Source organism: Sinocyclocheilus grahami, unplaced genomic scaffold (genome assembly GCF_001515645.1).
Source record: "Sinocyclocheilus grahami isolate Dianchi unplaced genomic scaffold, SAMN03320097.WGS_v1.1 scaffold534.1, whole genome shotgun sequence".
Taxonomy (NCBI): Eukaryota; Metazoa; Chordata; class Actinopteri; order Cypriniformes; family Cyprinidae; genus Sinocyclocheilus; species Sinocyclocheilus grahami.
Genome location: NW_015505713.1, coordinates 746,425 through 762,904, shown reverse-complemented (window position 1 = coordinate 762,904; position 16,480 = coordinate 746,425). Strand labels below are relative to the sequence as shown.

The following is a 16,480-nucleotide window of genomic DNA, read 5'->3' as shown; positions in this document are numbered from 1 at the left end:
TTAAAAACGACTCGTTTCAATGATTCCGAGTCGACTCTTTCTTTTGAGAGACAATAACTTTATACACGGTGCACTTTCAGATTGAAAACTTTGCAGGATGTTTTCATTCACTTAGAGTTGTTACACACACTGCATTTAAGGTAATTTTCAAAAATCCATAATCGGGGCACTTTAATAGCCATTCATCTACACCAAGTAATGGGTGAAACAAAATATTTTAAAGTTTTCAAAGTAATTCATTTTCACAATAGTTAATGCAACTAAATTTGCAATATTTAAAGGGGTTACAAAAAGAACGTGCCAGATAACTTGCACCAGCTATGGGCATTAGAGTTCAGCGTTTTCTTTTGTGAATTCGTAAATAATTTGTTAAGTGGATTTTAAACTACATTGGGTCCAATAAGCTATGAATGAATCAACTATTGATGAAGTGCTTCAATAAAAAATATACTTATGCCTCACAAATTTTTTTTGCAAGTAATAATGATTATTTTGAAATCATTACTACTATATAAGATTGCTTTTGCTCACAAACAGACAAAATAAACATTTGTAGGTTCTCAAACCTCGAGTAAAACCCTTTAATTTCTTATTAAAATTAACAGAGCACCCCCAAAAATGTACATTTGATAAAAAGGCAAGGCATTTCAGTATCGGCCATTTCAGAGGCTTGATTTTTAAATATTTACCTTTCTTTTGTTTCTAACAATATCTACAGAAGCTCTTGGCCATCTGTACACAGTGATTCATTTGCAAAAATCCATCATCTCTTTTAAAGGTCTGTAAAATTGAGACTATATATACAGATCTGTACACAAATCCAAACATAGCGCCCTCTGTCTTCCTGGATAACTGGTCTGCTCGTCGCAGATTACCTGAGATTTCAGCGTGAGAACTGCAATCTCCTTCACATCAGGGTTCGGATGCGCGCACACACACTCCGACAGACATCCGTCTTCACACATGCATTTTGTTCAGAGTCATGCACACTATCTTGTACTTTGTTTAGGGTGGAGGCGGCGGCCCGGTCTCCTCGCCCTGTGATGGCATACACCTTAATGCATTCTTCCAAAAGCTCGGGTACGATAACGCAAAAAGACCTGCCTCCATCTCGCTCTGAGCTTAGCCAAGGGAGTTACATCTACGTTTTGTCCATTGCTTAAACGGTCTCCATTACAAACACACCATTACGCATACATACTCGCACACACACACACATACATACGCTCACACTCCAAAGAGTGTTCCAGGAGATTGAGATTATAAAAGAAAAGTGAAACTAGGGGAAGCTTGAGGAGTTTGATAAGTTCTCTTGATAAGCTAGTGAAGGACAGTTGGTCCTCCAGGGTAGACGTCACAGAGTCTGCTGGTGTCAGGATTCGCTGAGCTGATGCCGGGGGGCGGGACTGAAGAGAGACGGAATAATCACTGGTGAATGGAATGGAATAATCACTGGTGCGATGAGGATGATGTTCTTCCCCTAGAGAACCTGAAAGAAAACGAAAGCTGAAGAATCTGCGCATGAAGGAAGCTTACTCGTTGACCGGTCGATGTTTTATTTATTATACAGAAATCATTTCTGACCATTAAATCACCTGCTGAAAAAAACACCAAAATACAAAATATCAAAGTTTAGGGTTTTTTGTAATTCTACTTTTTTATTGTTTGGTTGAGGGAATTTTAGTATACCATTTTATTCAGCAAGGATACACTAAATTGATCAAAAGTGACAGTAAGCCTTTTTTTAACAAAAGAGTGATGTTTCAAAGAAGTGCTGTTTTCTTATAAATGTTCTATTCATCAAGGAATCCTGAAAATGTATTATGGTTTCCATAAAACTATTAAGTAGCACAACTGTTTCAACATTGATAACAATAATCATGTGACATTGAAGACTGGAGTAATGGCAGCTGAAAATATAGCTTCGCCATTAAAGGAATACATAACGTTTAAAAATATTTAATAAAATAGAAGTTATTTTAAATTGTAATAATATTTTATAATATTTACTGTGTATTCTTTCAAAAACATTTAAATAATTTAATTAAAAAAAGATTTCAAAAATATTTTGAATGGTAGTATACTTTTTGAATGTTTCGCATTCACCCTCACTTCAACTTCTATTTATAAATGAAATTTAAGTTAAAATTAGTTGCTTTTCTTCTAGAGTAGGCACACGTCATTGCGACTTGTAATTATACCAAAATTATTCCAACTGTGAAGTCTAAAACAAAAACAATTTTGGGGAAATGCGAGTCATTTTCTAATGCAACCAGATTGAGCACAGTTCAGTGATGACCGTTTTCATTTTATACACACATACACACACATACATATATATATATATATACACACATACATGCATATATATATACACACATAAACACACATGCATATATATATATACACACATACACACACATGCATATATATATATATACACACATACACACACATGCATATATATATATACACACATGCATGTATATATATACACACATGCATATATGTATATATATACACACATACACACACACATATACATATATATATATATATATACACACATACACACACATGCATATATATATATACACACATGCATGTATATATATACACACATGCATATATGTATATATATACACACATACACACACATGCATATATATATATACACACATGCATGTATATATATACACACATGCATATATGTATATATATACACACATACACACACACATATACATATATATATATATATATACACACACACACCTGTATATATTTATATATTTTCGGTAACTACCATGGTAACTACCATGTTCAAAGTCCAGAAAAGTACCAAGATGATCGACAAAGTAGTCCGTGTGACATCAGTGGTTCAACTGTAAACTTATGAAGCTATGCAAAAAAATAACGACTTTATTCCACATTTTCGCCTCTACTGCGTCACTTGTGGACGCGCGTTCATGACAGTATCATGACGTGAGCGTGTGGCAGCGCCATCACGCTGGATCTGGGTCAGCGCCGCCAGATGCTCGCGTCATGATACTGTCGAGAACGCGTTTTCCTTTGGGTTTTCTTTGCGCAAAAATGTATTCTCGTAGCTTCAAAACTTTACAGTTGAACCACTGATGTCACACGGACTACTTTGTCGATTATCTTGGTACTTTTCTGGACCTTGAACGTGAGTTACCTTGCTATCTATGGGAGGGTCAGAGAGTCCTCAGATTTCATCAAAAATATCTTAAATTGTGTTCCGAAGATGAACGAAGGTCTTACGGGTTTCGAACAACACGAGGGTGAGTAATTAATGACAGAATTTTCATTTTTGGGTGAACTAACCCTTTAAATGCCCCACTTTCATGATATAATATGACTGAAGTATGGACTTTTTACATTTTCTATAAATTTCACCTAAAAGTCGAATATCCCTAACTTTTTGTGAGTAGTGTATATATATATATATAAATATGATTAAAAGATGAATATGAGACAAAACTACAGAATGTCACATTTTATTATTAGCCGTTTCAGCACATAAATGTTTTACCAAATAAAAAGGACAGCACTTTCAGAGTTCATCCCACTATTTGATGTGAGCACAAGTATTGGGACAGATGAACTTAAGGCAGATGAAAAAGATTAAAAGCTATTATTTAGTTGCAGATCCCTTGCGTGCAATCAGAGCAGTAAGTCTGCGAACCATAGAACCAGACTCTTGGTCTCATCCTTTGAAATGCATTTCCAAGCCTTTAATGCAGCCATCTCCAACTGTTGCTTGTTTAGGGCAGTCTCCTCTTCAGCTGGTGAAATTCATGTTCAATCAGATTTAAATCTGGAGATTGACTTGGGCAATGTCCTGATACAATGTGAAGTGCTTTCTGATGGGTCTGGTGGCATTTTCTTGAATATTGATAGCCAAGATGGTTTTGTACCCTTCCAAATTAATTCTGCTACTGTCATCATACATGAAGTCATCATTAAAATTGAAAGGGCCTGTTCCAGATACAGCCATGCATGCACATGCCAAGACACCACCTCCACCATGCTTTACAGATGGGGCTATATGTATAGGATCATTGGCAGTTCCCTTTTTTCTCCACACTTTTGCTTTCCCATCACTTAGATAAAGGTTAATCTTTGTCTCACCTGTCCATAAAACTCTGTTCCAAAACTCTACTGGCTTTTGCAAACTCTAATCTTGCCTTTCTATTTTTGGTGCAGGTCAGAAGTTTGCATCTTGCTGTGTAGCCTCTGTAATTCTGTGTCAAAGTCTCCTGTGGACAGTAGATTGTCAGAGCATCATTCCAGCTTTCTGGAGGTTGTTGGTGATTTTACAGGCCCGTATTTTAGGGTTCATTTTCACAGCTTTTATGATATGTCTGTCATTAACAGCTGTTGTTTTTCTCAGCCGATCAGGTCGTTCTTGGTTGCTGATGCCGCTGGTGGTGGTCTCCAAACTCTTGATTTCTCCATGCCCTTTGTTTTTGCTATAGCTCTAATTGACTTCCTCTTTTTTTTTTGCATCCAAATTGCTTGCTTTTCTCTCAAAGTCTGCTCCCTCGTCTTCATCCTAGTTTGTGTGTAAATATGATTAAAAGATGAATATGAGACAAAACTACAGAATGTCACATTTTATTATTAGCCGTTTCAGCACATAAATGTTTTACCAAATAAAAAGGACAGCACTTTCAGAGTTCATCCCACTATTTGATGTGAGCACAAGTATTGGGACAGATGAACTTAAGGCAGATGAAAAAGATTAAAAGCTATTATTTAGTTGCAGATCCCTTGCGTGCAATCAGAGCAGTAAGTCTGCGAACCATAGAACCAGACTCTTGGTCTCATCCTTTGAAATGCATTTCCAAGCCTTTAATGCAGCCATCTCCAACTGTTGCTTGTTTAGGGCAGTCTCCTCTTCAGCTGGTGAAATTCATGTTCAATCAGATTTAAATCTGGAGATTGACTTGGGCAATGTCCTGATACAATGTGAAGTGCTTTCTGATGGGTCTGGTGGCATTTTCTTGAATATTGATAGCCAAGATGGTTTTGTACCCTTCCAAATTAATTCTGCTACTGTCATCATACATGAAGTCATCATTAAAATTGAAAGGGCCTGTTCCAGATACAGCCATGCATGCACATGCCAAGACACCACCTCCACCATGCTTTACAGATGGGGCTATATGTATAGGATCATTGGCAGTTCCCTTTTTTCTCCACACTTTTGCTTTCCCATCACTTAGATAAAGGTTAATCTTTGTCTCACCTGTCCATAAAACTCTGTTCCAAAACTCTACTGGCTTTTGCAAACTCTAATCTTGCCTTTCTATTTTTGGTGCTGGTCAGAAGTTTGCATCTTGCTGTGTAGCCTCTGTAATTCTGTGTCAAAGTCTCCTGTGGACAGTAGATTGTCAGAGCATCATTCCAGCTTTCTGGAGGTTGTTGGTGATTTTACAGGCCCGTATTTTAGGGTTCATTTTCACAGCTTTTATGATATGTCTGTCATTAACAGCTGTTGTTTTTCTCAGCCGATCAGGTCGTTCTTGGTTGCTGATGCCGCTGGTGGTGGTCTCCAAACTCTTGATTTCTCCATGCCCTTTGTTTTTGCTATAGCTCTAATTGACTTCCTCTTTTCTTTTAGCATCCAAATTGCTTGCTTTTCTCTCAAAGTCTGCTCCCTCGTCTTCATCCTAGTTTGTGTCGTCATCAAATCCAAAAATCAGAATGCAAAAGCAATGGATATAACTGATAACGACACATTCCCTGCTTTTAATATCTGAAGAATTAATGCAAAAGGATACAGCTGATCACTCAGAAAGACCTATGAGGCAACTGTTCCAATACTTATGCTCACATCAGATAGTGGGATCTGAACTCTAAATGTGCCGACCTTCTTAGCTGGTAAAACATTTATGTGTTGAAACACCCAATAATAAAATGTGACATTCTGTAGTTTTGTCTCATATTCATCTTTTAAATCATATTTACAGATTTCTTGACTCCACAGCAAACAGAGCAATTTTGTCTTTACTGTTCCAATACTTATGGAGGGCACTGTTTTATATATATTTATATATGTATATATATATATTTATTTTTTTCAATCATTGATCATAGGTATAAGAAAATATACTTAAGTAAATACATGGTTTGGAAGATGTTTTTTTTTGTTACACTTTATTTTATTGTGTAATTATACATTTAAGAACTGAGTAATATTAATTAACTACATGTCCTCACTAAATGGTTAGGGTTAGGATTAGAGTTAGGTTTAGGAGAATGTAATTACACAATTTATTGTTATTATAATACTAAGTACATGTAACGTGTAACGTGTAACAAGGATACCTTAAAGTAAATTATTACCTTTTTTATTCACCCTCTCATTAATAACACTGTTGTCAAGACTATTAGTTTAGTAATAGTTTAATGACACTGTCAAATTATTCAGTTAATCATATTACTAGATTATTTATACTATATAAGAAACTTTTGTATAACCAAATTGCTCCCTTTGATAATTGGCAAAATGTCACAAAGGGTTTGGAGTACTTTGATTTGTTGATTGTTTTAAATTGTGCTGAATATATACCGGGATATAGAAAAATATCTTTACCATTCAACATTCTTCTATTACATAATATGTATCATGATATCGCCTACTCTAAAAACAATCTTCTTGTGGAGTCAAGAGTCTAGACTACAGTGCACTGCACTCTCATGAAGAGCATGACAGGAAATGGAAGGATTTGTCCTTGAACGAAGGAGAGGGTGGAACAAATTAGTGTGCAGTCACTTGTCCCTGGGCTTTTTTCCCAGCATCCCTCTATTTTCCGCTCTCCGCCTCAAATACCTCATTGCTCCATACTGATTAGTAAGAGGCCTGAGGGAGTGACGGCTGCCTTTAAAAGATGCTTTTAAGACATAATAAAGCATTCAAGGGCCACTTTTAATCTTCATGCTGATATCTTTTTTATACCAGTGGCGAAGCTAGAAATCCTATAGTGAAATAAAGAAATGAGACCTTACTTAAGGCATAAGAAAACACTTTGGGGTCCCAAAAAGTTGAACCACTGCCACCACAGCCAATATGTGGCCTCACTGCTGGTAAGTACAAATACAAATCAGCATTTAAACATTAATGGATTTCTGATTTTGGTATTGACGGTTCAGCTGTGGTGGTGATGGATATGTCTTACCTCAGTTAAGACTGGAGTGATGACAGTGGACAGACTCTGGGACAGAGGCCTCTTATTGGGCTCCTGTGGAAGCAGAAAACATCACACAGTGAGATAAAGAAACCGCTTACACAGCACAACAGTCAGATGTGGCCTTGAGCTCAGTCACCTACCTCCTCTCCTGTTGGACCGGCGCCGTTCTGCAGCTTTTTGGGGTCTTTCTCTCGAATGGTGAAGATCCAATCATCACTGCCAAAGTCATTCCCACCGGACGCCTGGCCATCCGGTTCCCTGAGTGGAACAAAGACACGAAAGGGGATGCATCAGAAATGTATACGATTTTAGGAGAGGGCCAAAAACAAGCAGGGGAAAAAAGCTTTAATGATTGTGCAATCTAGATCATGTTAAAGACAATTATTTAACTTGTTTGATTAGTTAACTGAGGAGCTTGTGAGTAAACCACTTTCTATCAAATGACTGTATAATGGAAGCTTTTAACTCTTGTTGACTCTTTAACCCTGGAGTAAAGTAATCCCAGATTAAGTTCTTAGATCTTCCACATTTCACACTCTTCATACTTGTAACTACTAACCTTTACTGGGCAGTAAAGCTTTAAAATTTCACACTGTATGTTGGGTTAACCTTAATGTTTTTACACATACACACACACACACACATACATATATACATATATATATATAAACATTTCTTGGACAAGAACAGCACACAACAATAATTTAAAACCTATTTTAATCCATTCTCCATCTTTGGAACTGTACATTTGCTATGATCATTCAATTTATCTTGTATTAGCCTTAATAATTAAAAGAAAAAAGTAAAAATTTAACACGTTTAGGCATTTTAACCATTTCTGAAGATGACGAAATGAAACAGCATGTAAATATTTCTGCTAGTTACATTAACCCAGGGTTGAAAACCAGCTGAAAATAACAATTCTGTTATTATTTCCTCACTCTCATGTCATTCCAAAACTCTTCACTCTATGTCTGTTTTTCATCTATAACAATACAATACAAGATACAATACAATACAATGTGAGGTCAATATCCTTTTACGTTCCACAGAAGAAAGAAACACATACTGTTTAGGAACAACATGAGGGTGAGTAAATGATGACAGAATTATTTGTTGGGTGGACTATTTCTTTAACATTTATAAAAAAGCATTTTAGTTGTGTTTTGAGTAGCGTACGAGTCAGATTCATCGGAGCTGGACTCCGCTCGGGACTGTTCGGCCTTCCAGCGCTTGTATCTGTCGATGAGCTCTGTCAGATAGGATGTTTTCTTCGCATAGCGCACGATGAGCTTGTGTTTCAGCAACTCTTTGGCTGTCGGTCTCTGAGAGAAAGATACAAAAAATGAGATGGGTCCTTTGAAATGAAACTTCAGTTTTGTCTTTTGATGCAGGTACAATTATAGTACATGCCTTGATAAGCATGAAAAGATCATGACCCGAGTAGCAGAAATAGAATAAACTGTTTTGCCAGAAGGATCAGTGAACCAGACAGGAGGAAATGACCTCTGGGAATCCCCTATGAGCATACTCACAAAACTGGGCTCTTTGTTTAGACAGGCCTCGACAAACTCTTTCAGAGGTTTGCAGTAGCTGCCCTCCAGTGTAGGGGGGTTGTTCTTTGGAATGAGGAACAGCACCTTCATGGGGTGAAGATCGGAGTGGGGCGGCTCTCCTTTAGCCAGCTCAATCGCCGTGATGCCTAATGACCAAATGTCAGCCTGGCAGGAAAAGCAAAAAAAATGAATGTGAACGGGCAATGTTTTCATGTCAGGTCATGTGGAAGTGGAACCGGTCATCGCTCATCTAAATGAATCATATGGAAAAACTGACAAGATATTACAATTAACACCAAATCCAGAGCCAGACGTCTGGCGCAATGATGGATTTCTAGCTAGCAAGTCAGTCTTGGCATGTCTACAGCGACCCTCACCTTTGAGTCATAGGCAGACTGTTTGATGACCTCTGGGGCCATCCAGAAGGGTGTGCCCACAAACGTGTTGCGTTTGATCTGCGTGTCTGTGAGCTGACCGGCCACACCGAAATCTGCCAGCTTCACCTCCCCTTGCTCTGACAATAATACATTTGCAGCTGAAAGAAACAAACAAGGGAAGGAGGTCAAGTGTGCATTTAGTTAGAGTGTACCAACAAACAGTGAGATACGTTACGGTTTCAAACTGGGGTCTGGGAACCCCTCAGAGGGCCCAAAGGTGTGCTGAACAAAAACATTTCACATATTGCATTTTTAGAGCCTTTATAGTTTTAACATATTATACCAGTAATGTGTAAAATATTAAATAATGTTTATACTACGGGGCCGAATGCTTGAATCTGATTGGCTGACGAACGTTCTGAGGTGTGCAATACAACTGTGGTAAGATAAACAAGCTTTCTTTAGTACCAAATTAGAAGACAAAAAATTACTACTTGAGGATGGAGGGTTTTCTTATAAACTGGAGTAATGAGGCTTTGAAATCAGAGGTTAAAGCTGAACAGTTCACCCAAAAACGAAAATACAGTCATCAATTACTCACCTTCCTGTCATTCCAAACCCATATAAAACCCACATCACATATGGTAAACAGCAGCTCAACCGTACTTGCTTAATGCACAAAAACAAACCTCAATGTTTCTTGCGCAGGCTCCAATGTGTTTGCGTGGCATGCGAGAACAAACCTCATGTCAGGCAAGCACTTTTGAGATTCTGTTTACCATATTTGATGTACTCTATGCATGTCCATTGATCAAAGTTTATATACGATTAAAAGCCTAAATTAAATCTGCTCATCATAAAAAACGATTGTGTCTCTTCGTAAGACTTCATAAACTGCTCGATTCAGGTTGATTTCTTTTACAATATTCTTATGAACCTTTTGATGCATCTAATTTTTGGACAATGGAGGGACCAAAATCTCTCAGGTTTCATTAAAAATATCTTAAAGGGGTCATCGGATGCCCATTATCCACAAGTTGATATGACTCTTTAGGGTCTTAATGAAAAGTCTATAACATACTTTGGTTATAAGTTCTCAATGGTAGTGTAAAACAATGCCCTTTTTACCCTGTCAAAATCAGCTCTTTTCAGAGCAAGCCGTTTTCTTGCATGCCGCTTTAAATGCAAATGAGCTCTGCTGACCCCGCCCCTCTCTTCCGAGCCGCTCTCAGAGAGACGGTAATCTTTAGCCGCATTCATCGTGAAACTTGCTAACTAGCACGTTATTAGGAAAGGCAATTTGCAAAGATTCATAAAAAAACCCTTATACTCACTTCTTCTGGAGGTGAAGCTGGATCACGAATGAGTCGCGCGAACAGACGCATTTAGGTAGATCGGGGGGTGCATTCCCTTCAAAAACAAACGTAATCCACTGCGTCTTCAGCAACTCGGATGTCGGGAGTAAATGACGACTGCTATGCTCCTTATTACATCCAACAACAAAACACTTAAGTCGCTTAGGAGTCATTCTTGTCTACATCTACTCCGGCATCGAAACAATGGCAGACTGATGACAGCTCACTCAGGGCGGGTCTAAGGTAAGACGGCCGTGTCAATCAACTATCGTGGGAGGGGCCTTGGTATGTGTGACGTCACACAGACAAGAAGCTGAGAACGGCTTGATTTGAGAAAAGGGTAATGATTTTAGTAGATAAAAATAAAAAAAATAAAAAAACACTGGGTGGATTTTTATCATTATAGGGTGGTTGTGTACACACACTGCCGACACATTTATGTTCAAACAACATGTAAAAGTGCATTTCGCATCTGATGACCCCTTTAATGTTTTAAAAGGTGAACAAAGGTTTTGGAAACACCCGAGGATGCGTAAATGATGAAAGAATTTATTTTTGAGTGAACTAAGCCTTTAATCCTACTTTGGTGAACAGAAGTATCAATTTCTTACAAAGGCATAAAAATACTGGAACGGTAGTGTAGCTAAAACGATTTGAGACCTGAACACAGGAGATATCACTTTTCCTTGAGCCCTCTGTGTCATCATGATCTACATCCTTCAGATCACACGGCATGACCTCAAAGTGCCTTTTTGTATATGCTGGCCACTCACCTTTAGGTAGGAACCGTAGTATTTGGTGACAAAGGGACTGTCGCACTGGCTTAACACTGTGATTTCCTGCTGAATGTCTTCAATCTCATCTTCAGCCTCTTCCAGATCGATGTTCTTGATGGCCACAACTTTCTGTGTGCGATTGTCGATGCCCTTAAACACTTCTCCAAACGAACCCTTACCGATTCTCTCCAGCTTAGTGAACAACTCCTCAGGATCTGCTTTTAAATTCTGGAAAGAAGAACAAAGACATTGCAGTCTCGGTCTTCAATTAGTTTTATGCAGATTAAACAATTTACTAATTCATGCAGTACTGATAAATCACGTGATGTTACAGAAAAGAGCCTTGGGCCTAGTTAGTTACGGTTAAACATACTGCAATGGTACTTATGACCAATCTTAAAATAGGCTTTTATAATCCAAAGTTTGGTTTGACTAGAAGTTCTTTGAAATGCTACTGAAGCAGGACCCGAGTATGTTTGAGAACTGAAGTACATCTGGTTGGGACCAAAGTTCCCAGAGGTCTCAGCCATGACCCTGAACATCTCAGACCCCTGAGGCCTTCTTAAAGGAAACACAGAGAAAGCTACAAACAGCGTTGATATTATTAGCATGAGGCAGTTCGTTGCAGAGCCCACAGTGGTTAAACTGAGCAGCACTTGAATAAATAACAGCAGAACTAACTAAACCTCAAACTACTCTGGGTTTAGCACTTGCATGCAAACTTAAGCCTTCAAAAACCCTCCCAAACATCACCACCACTTCACCAAGATCATTCAAACAAAGCAAAACAAACCATGCTAGACTAACCGTCAGTGTGACCAGAATTTAAGACAATTCTGAACTGCTGCCGCGCACATCCTCCGAGCACGCAAAAACTCACGACCTTAAAATCCTCCAAATCTCTTTTGCTAGCATAAACTCTAAACCTACCGAACGCAGAGTCATATTGATGCCGAACACAACAGCAGAACAGCTTGCCCAGTGCAGTATGAGAGGCGCTGCGGGAGGTACACGCAGGCAGGATTTCATGGGGACCTCATAAAAGTGTGAAATCCAGTTAAATGGATGACGACAGAGCCGATCGTCCACAGCATTAGTGCGCCAAAGATACAAGATGAAAGAGAGCAGATTTTGCCCACAGCCTATAGTACATTATTCTAATGCCTCAGGGTGCCGTGAATAAATGGAAATCTGTTTAGGGATACCTTGACCATGCTTTGATATAAGGCTGAAAGGGCTGATTACCTCCAGCAAAGGTTTAAAGTGATTGAAGCTGAAGATCAAACACTTAATAGTATTAAAATCTGAATCATTTTCATTAATGTGCAAAATTATCAACAACTGATAAGCTGCATGGAAAAATTTATAATTTAGTTTATATGGTTAACCCATATTCAATACACAGTATTGTTCAAAAATTTGGGGTCAGTAAGAAATCTTTTTTTTGTGGAAAGACATTAATATTTTTATTTAGCAAGGCCATATAAAATTGATCAAAGGTGACAGTAAAGATATTCATAATGTATCACAAGCTTCTGCTAGCAAATAAATGTTGTGCTTTTGAACTTTCTATTTAAAGGATTCTTCAAAAAAATATATATCACAGTTTTCACAAAAATACAATACAAAATACAAGTGTTTTCAACATGAATAATAAATTATTTTATTTGTAATAATATTTAACAATATTACATTTCATACTGTATTTTGATCAATTCAGCCTCGAGTAATTTTTGCATATTTTCGTTCATCATTTTCATGGATGAGACAACCTGTCCTTGTTTGCATCTGTCTAATTTGACTAGATTTTACCAAGGGAATTTAATGACACACATTTTGATTGGGCACACAGACTTAAACAACTATAAACTTTCTTTTTTTTGCTGCAATGCTGGGTAGTTGTATTTTTTCCTATGCATTTCTCAGCATTTGAACCTCCCAGAACAAACTCAGCTGAGGACCACTGCTTTAAACAACACAAATCAACCGACTCCAACAAAGATGACAAAAGTCTTCATGAAAGAGGGAAAAAGAGGCCAGTGAACAGTAGTCACCGTGATAAATGACGTGTGCTGACAAATATCTTGGCCAATCTGCGCTCTGTCAACTAGTGATGCCATCCTATGAACACACACAAATCGATTTTCTCATACACAGATGATTTTACAGTAGTCACCGTGATAAATGACGTGTGCTGACAAATATCTTGGCCAATCTGCGCTGTCAACTAGTGATGCCATCCTATGAACACACACAAATCGATCTTCTCATACACAGATGATTTTCGCACATCTTTCCTCTAAGCGCACACACCCACAGAGAAGCCCTTTAATGCATCACTCAGAGATTCATTAGCTGTCATCTACTCGTCCCATCACGGAGATGATGAAGGCTTTGCTCCCCGATTCAGCCATAATGCTGATTGCTCGCCTACACTCCCAGCTGATCTCTGTAATCCTGATCCCGATGCACACTGACAGGTGTAACAGCCAACAAATTCTTTTAGAAGGCCACGTCATCCCTTGGCTCCCATCTGTGGTTGTGTTTTAGGGAGCTGGATACTCTGACGCCGGCCATATGAGGGGTGTTTCAGCCAGGTGAGAGAGCATGCTGGCTTCTGAAATGTTCCTAATGGATGACCACCACAATTCCTCTGTGACTCATTAGGAAATACTAGAGAATAAATGCTTATTCCATCTCTGTGCTCTCAGAACTGGTGACTTGTGGCCCTCCCTGGAAGTCTGTGACCTCCTACATAATTCCGGTTTTCCTCATCTCACATGGACTCTTTTTGGTTTTTAGGGCCTCCTTAAAAAAAATGGAGGTTCTTAGCCAACAATGGCTTCCTGCATTTTCAACCTAAAGGAACGATAAGCCATTTCAAATACTCTGCATGGCAGATTGCTCTCCTGTCCTGAGGGCAAACCAGTCATATGGCCCAGCATGAATAGAGACCCAACCAAGTGACCCAGTTATGATGGCTACTCTCTGGAGACATCTCTCCATCCCTCATCGCCCTCTTTCCTTTTGTCTCTACCCTTCCACTTCACGTTTTCCTTTCTTTCTTGGATCTTTGAAGAACAGAATGGTTCTTCACTGGTACTGTCCCACTTCATACATGATCATGGTTCATAAAGGATGTCCCAAAATGGTTACAGTGGTGCTAATGCTCTCTAGAGGGCAAGAACATGAAAATTTTAATAGAATGACCCTGAAAAGGGTTCTAACATTGGTACTGTCCTAAATCATACATGATCTTGGTTTCATAAAGGATGCCCCAGAAAGGTGGTGCTAATGCTCTTTAGAGAGCGAGAACATAATGTTAATATTTAATGGAAATGCTTTCTAAATTGTTGTCGTCCAAGCTTCACAGATGATGAAGGACTCAAAGCCTCTTCTGTTAAGCATCATATTCATTGTGTTTCTCAAACATCTGAAATACGGTAAACCACACCTAATCAAACCACCTCCAGTCCACTACTAAATGGGTTTTTAAACTAGCAACCAAACAGGCAAATACAATGGGAGTATAAGGCTGTACATTAAAAAGTTTAGAGAAAAAAATTAAATAAATAAATGATATATATATATATATATATATATATATATATATTATAGTTTTTAAAAAATGTAAAACTAAATAATACTTAAGATTAAATAACTAAATAAATGTATTAAAAATTAAAATTATTTAAATAAAATCATCTAAGAGCACAGGACTAAAGCAGAAAAAAAATATATAAAAATGCAACAATATTTCTGAAATATTTTCCAAATAATACTGTCCATAAACTAACTTATAATTAAATCATTCACAGTATAAATTGGTTATTTATGTGAGAAAATATATAGCAGCCTTTTACATTATTAGAATGGCACATATCATATTTAGGGTTCCAGTGGCATCTACAAGACTGAAAGTACCCTGCATGTACAGTGCAATAATATACATACTGCATAACACAAGTTTATGTTTAACGTTACCACTATTTAACAAATTAGACAAAGAGGGAGTCAAACAGATTTATGGTCTTCTGCAACTTATCAGAGAGTAGAAACTCTTAAGCTTATGAAAGTGAGGGATATTACAACATACATATACACTTTAAAAACCTTAATATGTTCCACAGTAGACTTTAAATAAAAGATGGTGTGTGTATCTTTACCTGCATCCCAGGCAGACTGCCCTGCACTGGAGAATGAGCCATGGCGTAACTTTAACCACTAAAACTGGCCAGCAAGTCAGCAAAAAACACGGTTTCCGGACAAAATACAGCTAATGCACCCCTGGATCCCGTTTGCCCGAGTTTAATGCGGTCTTAGATGTTTTACAGCTGGATAAATGGAGCAAAGAGCATCCACTGGACAGAAAGTGCATCTGAAAGATGACTGGCGTGAAAACCTCTCCTCCACTTCCGCAGCTTTAATGAGAACCGCTGCTCTTCCTCGCGGAAATCACCGCAAACGCCAATCAAAACAGCGTCGATCGGACCGATCGCAGAGTTTCAGTCGATGTAGCGTGCGATCGGATGTTGAAAGGCTCTTTTTGATGACCCCTGGAGTGGGGTTTGGAGGTTCACGCAGGCCAGATCGCTCGTCGAGAGTTGATGGTCCTCTTTGCGCAAACGGATTTCCAAAACATAGCGCAAAAACATGCGTGCGTTTGCGTAAAAATGCCCCGGTTTCGGCTCCTAAAACAGACGCACGGAACATGAACTATATCGCGGATTGATCGAGGCGGTGGGTGGTGAAAATCCCGACTTGTTTGAACTGAAGAAATGATGTTGACATCCTCACTTCACTTCCCAGCTGGCCGCCATCTTGTCCGTGCTGTCACCGGGACATCAGGGCGGATCCGGACGCGTCAGATCCCGCCCCGGCAGGAGAGGGGAGGGGTTTGTAACTCTAATCATATGGCACAGAGTGCGTGCAATCAGCACTGTGTTTAAATTCTTCTTCTTCTTCTTCTTCTTCTTCTTCTTCTTCTTCTTCTTCTTCTTCTTCTTCTTCTTCTTCTTCTTCTTCTTCTTCTTCTTCTTCTTCTTCTTCTTCTTCTTCTTCTTCTTCTTCTTCTTCTTCTTCTTCTTCTTCTTCTTCTTCTTCTTCTTCTTCTTCTTCTTCTTCTTCTTCTTCTTCTTCTTCTTCTTCTTCTTCTTCTTCTTCTTCTTCTTCTTCTTCTTCTTCTTCTTCTTCTTCTTC

General features: G+C 38.4%; 1 protein-coding gene across 1 annotated transcript; it reads right to left on the bottom strand.

Annotated features, from left to right (window-relative positions):
- Window positions 1–7,175: 7,175 nt before the first annotated feature.
- On the bottom strand, window positions 7,176–16,163 carry LOC107555405 (serine/threonine-protein kinase 24-like). The gene is made up of 8 exons (XM_016238182.1): window positions 15,448–16,163; window positions 11,279–11,509; window positions 9,396–9,432; window positions 9,151–9,308; window positions 8,753–8,938; window positions 8,397–8,542; window positions 7,358–7,475; window positions 7,176–7,268 (listed from the first exon to the last, which is right to left on the bottom strand). The coding sequence occupies exons 1-8, from the start codon at window positions 15,487–15,489 to the stop codon at window positions 7,176–7,178; spliced, it is 1,011 nt and encodes a 336-aa protein (XP_016093668.1). The 5' UTR covers window positions 15,490–16,163.
- Between the last annotated feature and the right edge of the window lie 317 nt (window positions 16,164–16,480).

Excerpts from the sequence above, each read along its gene's own strand:
- LOC107555405 (XM_016238182.1), bottom strand. The coding sequence starts at position 15,489 with ATGGCTCATTCTCCAGTGCAGGGCAGTCTGCCTGGGATGCAG. Across the intron at positions 9,309-9,395 it reads TGAGGGGTTCCCAGACCCCA|CTGCAAATGTATTATTGTCA; the intron begins GTTTGAAACCGT and ends TGTTTCTTTCAG. Across the intron at positions 7,476-8,396 it reads AGCTCCGATGAATCTGACTC|GGAACCGGATGGCCAGGCGT; the intron begins GTACGCTACTCA and ends TGTTCCACTCAG.